At 39.7% G+C, this 7,500-nt stretch overlaps 2 protein-coding genes across 3 annotated transcripts in view; one reads left to right on the top strand and one right to left on the bottom strand.

The window, feature by feature from the left end:
* Positions 1–4,298, bottom strand: part of LOC137980070 (serine/threonine-protein phosphatase PP1-beta catalytic subunit) — a 17,453-nt gene extending 13,155 nt beyond the window's left edge. The window contains exons 1-2 of one of the 2 annotated variants that reach the window (XM_068827422.1): positions 4,192–4,298; positions 3,986–4,114 (exon numbers count right to left, since the gene is read on the bottom strand). In XM_068827422.1, coding sequence (XP_068683523.1) covers positions 3,986–4,114; positions 4,192–4,243 — 181 coding nt within the window. In that variant the 5' untranslated portion in view covers positions 4,244–4,298. Of the gene's footprint in view, positions 1–3,678; positions 3,781–3,985; positions 4,115–4,191 lie in introns of those variants that run through there. The other variant, XM_068827423.1, reaches the window with a different exon arrangement.
* Positions 4,299–4,319: 21 nt separating this feature from the next.
* Positions 4,320–7,500, top strand: part of LOC137980071 (uncharacterized) — a 14,548-nt gene continuing 11,367 nt past the window's right edge. Inside the window, exon 1 of the mRNA XM_068827424.1 lies at positions 4,320–4,471. Within this exon, the coding sequence (XP_068683525.1) occupies positions 4,356–4,471 (116 nt within the window). The 5' untranslated portion in view covers positions 4,320–4,355. The remainder of the gene's footprint in view (positions 4,472–7,500) is intronic.

Raw genomic sequence — 7,500 nt, 5'->3', positions numbered from 1 at the left:
AGCCAAAACGCGCCATTTTCCCATCCTTGATTTGGGGGGGAGGGGGTTTCAAATTTCCCATCTATTTTGTCCAAGATTGTATGGAAGGTGTCAACGTCACAAAATAGTAGTCACTCTTAATTAGAGAGTCATCTTTTAACACATTTATCGCTTGAAAAGACTGGTCTGTGACCCAGTCACATGCGTCACTGACGCAGGTCCAGACTTACTATACCCGGAGAACATTTTTGCACATCGTGTCCACGAGGCTAGAGAAACGCGATCTAGAACATGGCATTACTCTCAAATCATATGAAGAGTTCTGCGACAAAAAAGGACCATTAATGTTATTTCTCAGGAGTCACAAGACTGTGGACCTTTTATGCCTCGCTGAAATACCATGCAACAATTATGAAAGACTGAAAGTTTTAGTTAGAACTTTTAAACTGTGTAGTGCACTTGAAGTTTGTTAAAATGACACGTTCCACGTTTCACTGACGGTTTACAAATGGTTTATGTGTGACTTAAGATGGTTTGCAACGGTTTTCAATGGTTAATCACGTTTTACAGCCAATTGAAATAAAAGTCACAGTGATTCACTATCTCTTACTTCCACGACGAAATCGCGAAAAACTGATAAAAACTGTCGGTAATCTGTTGTAAATCGTGCTAATCCTTATGTTTGTCAACATAAATCGTGTTCGATTTAAAAGAATGAAAAAAGAAACAATCTATATAGATAAAATATCGCTAACAATGATCTGTAAAGGCACCCATGCGCTTCTTAAAAATAGCACCAAGGTAACAGTCACTCTGTGGTTTGCTTAGAGGTCTAGCATGCAATATCGGGTGAGCAAGAACAGCGTGCCTGATGTTTTTGGGCAGGTTCGAGTCTGGCTTGCAGACAAACTAACTTTTTTTTTCTTACTGTAATTATCCCTTCAATTTATACCAGCCGATGCATTTTCTATATATGTTTTGTAATGTTCTGCCTTTACATGTAAGCGTATTAAAATAATTACAATGTAGTCAGGCATAAGTTTGTTTTTTTTTCCGTCTTCCACGCAGCAGAACTCTCTCGTAGTTAACAATGCATCCTGCACTTCGTACAGGCTTATGATAAGTGATTTTTTTTATTCATTTTATATACTGTAAATTAAATAAGCACATTTCTTCTGTTTTCTATGAGTTCACTGATAAATGACCAGGTTTGCTTTGAAAGCATTAAGCTTTGAAACGTTTGTGCACAGCTTTATTGTCATGATTGCTATACATGACGCTGTGAGTAACACCAGTTGAAGCTCTCAGACAATCTTGGACAGAATAAAATGGAACAGCAAACCCCCATCCCCCCCAAAGCAAGGATGAAGCCGCGCAAAAGCCAAAACGCGCCATTTTTCCATCCTTGATTTGAGGGGGGAGGGGGGTTTCAAATTTCCCATCTATTTTGTCCAAGATTGTAGCTTTTGTATTTATTGTAAACGCCATGTCTTGCCAAATGGCAAATAAATCAGCTACGATAATTTGCGTAACTGGCACTAGAACGTTCCCAAGTGGGCTGGTAAACTTTGACGTTTGAGTGTCAAAACGTTGAATTTTGATTGGCTGACAGAACATGTTTTTGTCACGCGTGTGGATAGGTAGTTGCAAGTGACAGTATGCAACATGGAATCAACCTCATAATACTTCCAGCCTGCCATTTCCTTTCCTTTATCTTAGTTCAGACAGTAATTAAAACCACATTCTTTGTTGTTCTCATGTGTGATGGTAGTTAAAACCAAAAAAATTAACATCTCAATTAAATCAACACTTCATGCATAAAACCTTTTGTCCATTCTTGCTCTTAGACCTTAAGACGCGGCTACTTGAGCGATTTTTTGCTCGCACTGGTGATGCGATTTTTCAAACTTTGTCGCGTCGCCAGCGCGAGATGAAAATCGCATGTGTAGCCACCCTTGAACTGGCGACGCGACAGGTGAAAAATCGCAAGAAAAAAGTTGCCAGAGTAGCCAATGAAATTAAAGTAGGAATGTTTGTTTATAGCGCCCAGGTCTCTTGAAGTATGCGATTCGCGCGGCCTTCGGCGATGCTACAAAATCTGAAAAAAATCGCATCACCAGTGCGAGACAAAAATTGCTCATGTAGCCGTGGCTTTATACACCTGTAGTGTGAAGCATTTTTGAAATTATCTTTCAACTTAATCCACACAAACAAACTTCAAGAAAAGTTGGGAAATTACAGCCATTATCGAGGGCAAATATTCTCTCCAATGAAAAGGAAAGCCAATGCTCCATCAGAGATGTATCCAGGTTTTCAAATTTGGGCTCTGGACCCCTTTTTGAAAAATTTGGGGTCCACTGCAAAATTTTGGGGGTCCAGCTAATTAATGTTCAAGAATTAATAAATTATGCGATCTATTGCCTCTTACAAAGGGTCGCACAAAACAAAAATTTAACATACTTTGCCTTTGGATTCTCTGTCAGTTCCCTCATGATAAGCAAACCAATGCTTGAAATTCACTTGGAAAGCATGCAACAAACTGAACTTCGACTGAAATGTTTTATCACTGGCGGCAGATCGAAAGTGTTGCCGATTGTCTCACCTAAAAAGCAGCTCAGATCATGTCACGCAGCACGTACAAATTCAAAACTGAACTTCTGAAGCTGGACATAATGGCTGACAAAATGAAATTATTCGACCAAAAAAATCCGAAAATAACAGCTTACCTTGAAATTTTAGGAACTTAATCATTTCTCCGTTGTGAGAATGTTCAATTTCCTTGTGAAATAAGCTGTTTGCATGTTTTTCCTGGAGTTCGCAATTTGCATAAACATTCAATTTCTTTTCTGCGTCCAACTGGACCCTTTGTTCCATGTTCTATGCATCCAAAAAGAAAACGAGTGACGCAATGACGCACTCTGGATACATCTCTGCTCCATAGAAGTCAATAACTGCACACCAGCTGAGGAATACTTGTACCCCCAAAAACAATTTCCTCACCCTAACCCTTCCTAAAACCCTGGTCAAATGGACTCGCAAGTAGATGCAAGTTCACAACTTGCATCTACTTGCGACTCTGTTTGGCCAGGGCTTGCGTGCACTTGCGATAACTTGCGCTCACTTTGGTCAAGATCAAATTTTCCTGCAAGTCGACGCAAGTTTTTCACCGTTTGGCCACCCAACCCAAGTTGGTTGACCAATCAGACTAAAGCCCTGGTCAAACGGACTCACAAGTAGATGCAAGTTCACAACTTGCGTCTACTTGTGACTCCGTTTGGCCAGGCCTTGCGTGCACTTGCGTTGACTTGCGCTCACTTTGGTCGAGATCAACGCAAGTTGGTTGACAAATCAAACTAAAAAAAAAAGGTTTTGTTTTGCGACTTGCGTGTACTTGCGAGTCCGTTTGGCCACCCAACGCAAGTCTCTACGCAAGTTCAACTTGTGGCTACTTGCGAGTCCGTTTGACCAGGGCTTAATACTAGCAGAAATTCAGAGGATATAGAAAGAATATTACTCTCCATATTCCATTCTAAAACGCAGAACCCAACTTATTCATGTCTCTCCTACTACCTAAACTTGTCTATATGTCAAGTCATGTACTGTTTTAAAACGTCACAAGAGATTCCAAAAACAAAAAACTCGCGACCTTTCAGAAGGAGTTTTAGGTTTCTACGGCCAGAGTTGAGAAAGCTAAATTACCGTAAATAAGACTCGTTATAAATTTCCCTAAACCTCTGATCATCTCTACAAATCGTTGGATCAAAGTGATTTCATGCTTGAGGTTATTTCATGCCAGTTGACCTAAGAAATCCAACAAAATAAAAACAGAAAAAAATACCCTCATTATGTCCATCTTAGTCTCCATTTCGAATAAGACGGAGGACTTTTCTGTCGATGGAAATTGAACAAGTAAAGGCACATGTAAAATTGTCACGCGGCCTCGCTTTAATAGTGTCATTTGCATTGAGCTATTAATGGTTTTCGGAAAACCTCAAAGCAAACTTACCGCAAATTTTCAGAGGCGCTTCTAACTCCAATAGAATGGGTTGGTTCAAAAAGATCTCTCTTGACTTCAAACATAGTCCGCGAACTTCGGATTCTGCTAGTTGCACACTCTTTCCTGGCCTACCGCGAGCTGTGAAAACAATGATAACGTTTTCATCTTGCCCATGGAATATGAGAGGAACCAAAAATAAGCATAAGCTTTCAAACCTTCCAACAAGCGGGATATGATACTGTCCACATTCAGGTCGCTCTCCGCCATATCAACTACAAAATAATTTCAGGTCAACGACAGTTCAGGAGTCTGACATCCTTATTAGGAATTTTTTGCCGTATTTGGTAAAACAGATCAGGTGACTTTTTTGGACTTCAAGATGGCGCTTGAAGTATGCAGAGATTGCTTGAAACTTTGGAGAGCATGTTCACTTCAAAATCTTCTTCGGATTTCCAGTTTCAGAGGACTAAAAGCCAGCAGGGTACTTGTGAAAAGGTACTTGAAGTTACGTGTTTGTTGTCTAATTTATTGTTGTTAGTTTTAAGCTAAGTTTACTTCTCTTATTACCCCTATAACTTCTAGTTCTTTTCCTTTTCTTTCCATCTGCATCCATATCCATATGCATACCGTATCCTCTGCATCCTCTTCTCTAACACTAACTAACTTTATGTCCTCTTTCACTACATCCATAAATCTTTTTTGGTCTTCCTCTAGGTAAGTCCTCCCTGGCAGTTCCAACCTCAGCGTCCTTGTACCTACACAGTGTATTTACTATCCTTTTGGGGTGTAGGTTAAACCCTAACCCATCAATGTGGCCCAGGTTCGATTGGGGCTGGACAATCTGCAAGCCAGCGAGCCATGCGAATTTTGCATTTAAGTCTTAGAACCCATTTCAAATAGCGCTGATAAACAGTTATTAAGGCTAAGCACCCATTTTAAAACAGTTCGCTTTCAATAGATGTGTGACTCACATGGCTAAGAGTTAGGGTTAGGGTTAGGTCACATTGTCCTACCTCGGTTCGATTCCCAGTCTTGGCATCATATGTGGGTTGAGTTTGTTGGTTCTCTACTCTGCACCAAGAGGTTTTTCTCCTGGTACTCTGGTTTTCCCCTCTCCTCAAAAAACCAACATTAATTTCAACTTGATTTGTGTTTATTGTTGATTTCAGTTTATAGTGTCCCCAATTAGTGCTCCAGCGGTGGAACAACTGTACACAAGTGATTCCTTAGAAATAGAACTTGTCATCAGTGCTGGAAATAATTTTTCTTTAGTCACAGGACATATGTCCTTACAAATCTTCCTTTTGGTCGGACATTTGACAAATTGGACCGGACATAATTTATTGACTGACAACACCTTGAAGAAGAGAACTCAAGATTTGCTGGTGAGATGTTTGGTCATAGTGTCCGATCATAATGTGAAATTGGCCGGACATTTTCAAAATTTGGTCGGACAATGTCCGATGACCGACTGTTATTTCCAGCACTGTGTCATAGATTTCCCATGAAACTTCGCACACTGTTGTGACATGTCAAGGAGATGATAAAAATGTAATAAAAAAGGGGGGTCTCCATGCTTGTTTTCCTGGTACAACTCTGACAAATACGGCTATTTGGGACGTATACAGCTGTTTCGAGAAAGGTTGTCTTACAAACGAGGAGGTGAATGATCGAAGCTCAAGGTGTTTCAGTGTGTAGAAGGAAACACCACAAACCTGTGAATTCGTAATTTCTCTTGCCTTCTTGCTCAACACCGTGAACCTCAATCAAGCAACGACAAATTCTTACTACCCATAATACCAATCGGCATTGTCGCGTACGCTTTTACACTTTTGTGGGACAACCTTTGTTGAAACAGCTGTATTTAATATGGACCCCAGGTCCATGGACTACCCCTGTGGACCACCCCTCGTTTTGTAAAGAAGTTACCAGCCGAAAAATCTTTACACGAAGGAGAGAAGTAATCCTTGCACTGATCTGGACAATTACAAGAATGATAACATGGGTGACAAATAACTAATTTTGGCATCAAATTTCAGTGGTAATTTATAAGTTCACATGTGAAATTACAATGTTGCCATGGCAACTTTTCCTACAGTGCCAAAATGGTGTCCAGGTTTGAAAATTAAAGGGAAAGTACAGTCTAGAAAAAGTTTCTCTGAATCGGAAGTTCTTTACATGTATTGTCATAGTTGACCACTCATTTGTACTAAATGTGTTTAAATAGCCAACAATAACGCCTCAAAAACAAGCAAATTTAAATTGACATCCGCCATCTTTGTTTTTGTATTTGCAAATGAGGCTATGACGTAGAAATAGTCAAGGATTTCTCCGGATGACTAAATGTACTTGATGTAAAGAAGAAAAATAGGTCCCTCCGCGGACATGTGCTTACAGGTAATGAATGGTCCACCATTAACAGTCTGATTGTTGACATCTTTTTGTAATGGGCGTTGACAGTGAATGCTTGTGGCACTGCCACATTTTAACAGGGAACTGGACAAAACGGCAATTATTTTTGAATTCCTGGGGAAAAGTTTCGTAATTTAGATAAACTTTTTCTAGACCGTACTTTCCCTTTAAGGAATTATTTGTCACCCATGTTATTAATAGCTAATCAAATGGTATACTTGTGACATTAGGGAATAATTTCACTTGCATTTTGTCCAAAATCAAATAATTTCCCTCGCCTAAAGGCTTGGGAAAATATTGGATTTTAGACAAAATGGTTAGGGTTAGTCTGTAATTTCACCCTTCACCATTTGATTACCCATACTTACATGTATCTCTTAGAGACCCTGGCAACGAGGTTGGTGGCTCCAACTGCTCCTCCAGTTGGTGGCTTTAGGGTTAGGGTTAGGTGGCTTTTTTGAGGAAAAGGTAGTCTAAAATCAGATCTGTCTGTAAAATTCCCATGACATAGGCTTAGTATGGAAGTTGTTCGCTCCTAATCATGGGCTACCCAAACATTGCTACAGACCTCTTCAAATAGTCATTCTCGAGTTCCTTAAACTCTGCAGTTTTATTTTCTTTGCCAAGTGTGCTCTATTTAACATTTCTTCGTCTGGTTCGACTCACAACCATATTATTTTGGTAAATCATGTGACCAAAATTAGAGGCAAAGGGGGTGTGTTTGAAAAATATAAACACTCTCAAGGGGGGTACCTTAAATAATAAAAACAACAATTGTCATCATATATGTAGCCAATGTAAACACAAGTTAACAAAATATAGTATTCAAGACTGTCAAATGGGGTTGACAGGCTCACATGACTCCCTTGTATGTGGTCTGGTTTCCTATTCCTTTGTCACAATTTTGCTCTCTTGAGTACATATCTGAATGGACCCCTCTTTTGGGTGCTTCCAGTAAGATTTCAGTTAGCAATGGTTTTTGTTCTATGAGACTTAAGATTTGGACCCTTATACTACTGTATGGTATTTTTTCTTCCAAGAAAAGAGTTCATCTTGATGATATATTAGTTTCTTGGTGTTGATTTTCTCTGCAGCGGACGTTTCGTCCAGTG

The sequence above is a fragment of the Montipora foliosa genome, chromosome 12 (genome assembly GCF_036669935.1).
Source record: "Montipora foliosa isolate CH-2021 chromosome 12, ASM3666993v2, whole genome shotgun sequence".
Taxonomy (NCBI): domain Eukaryota; kingdom Metazoa; phylum Cnidaria; class Anthozoa; order Scleractinia; family Acroporidae; genus Montipora; species Montipora foliosa.
This window is presented reverse-complemented; position numbering and strand designations above follow the sequence as displayed.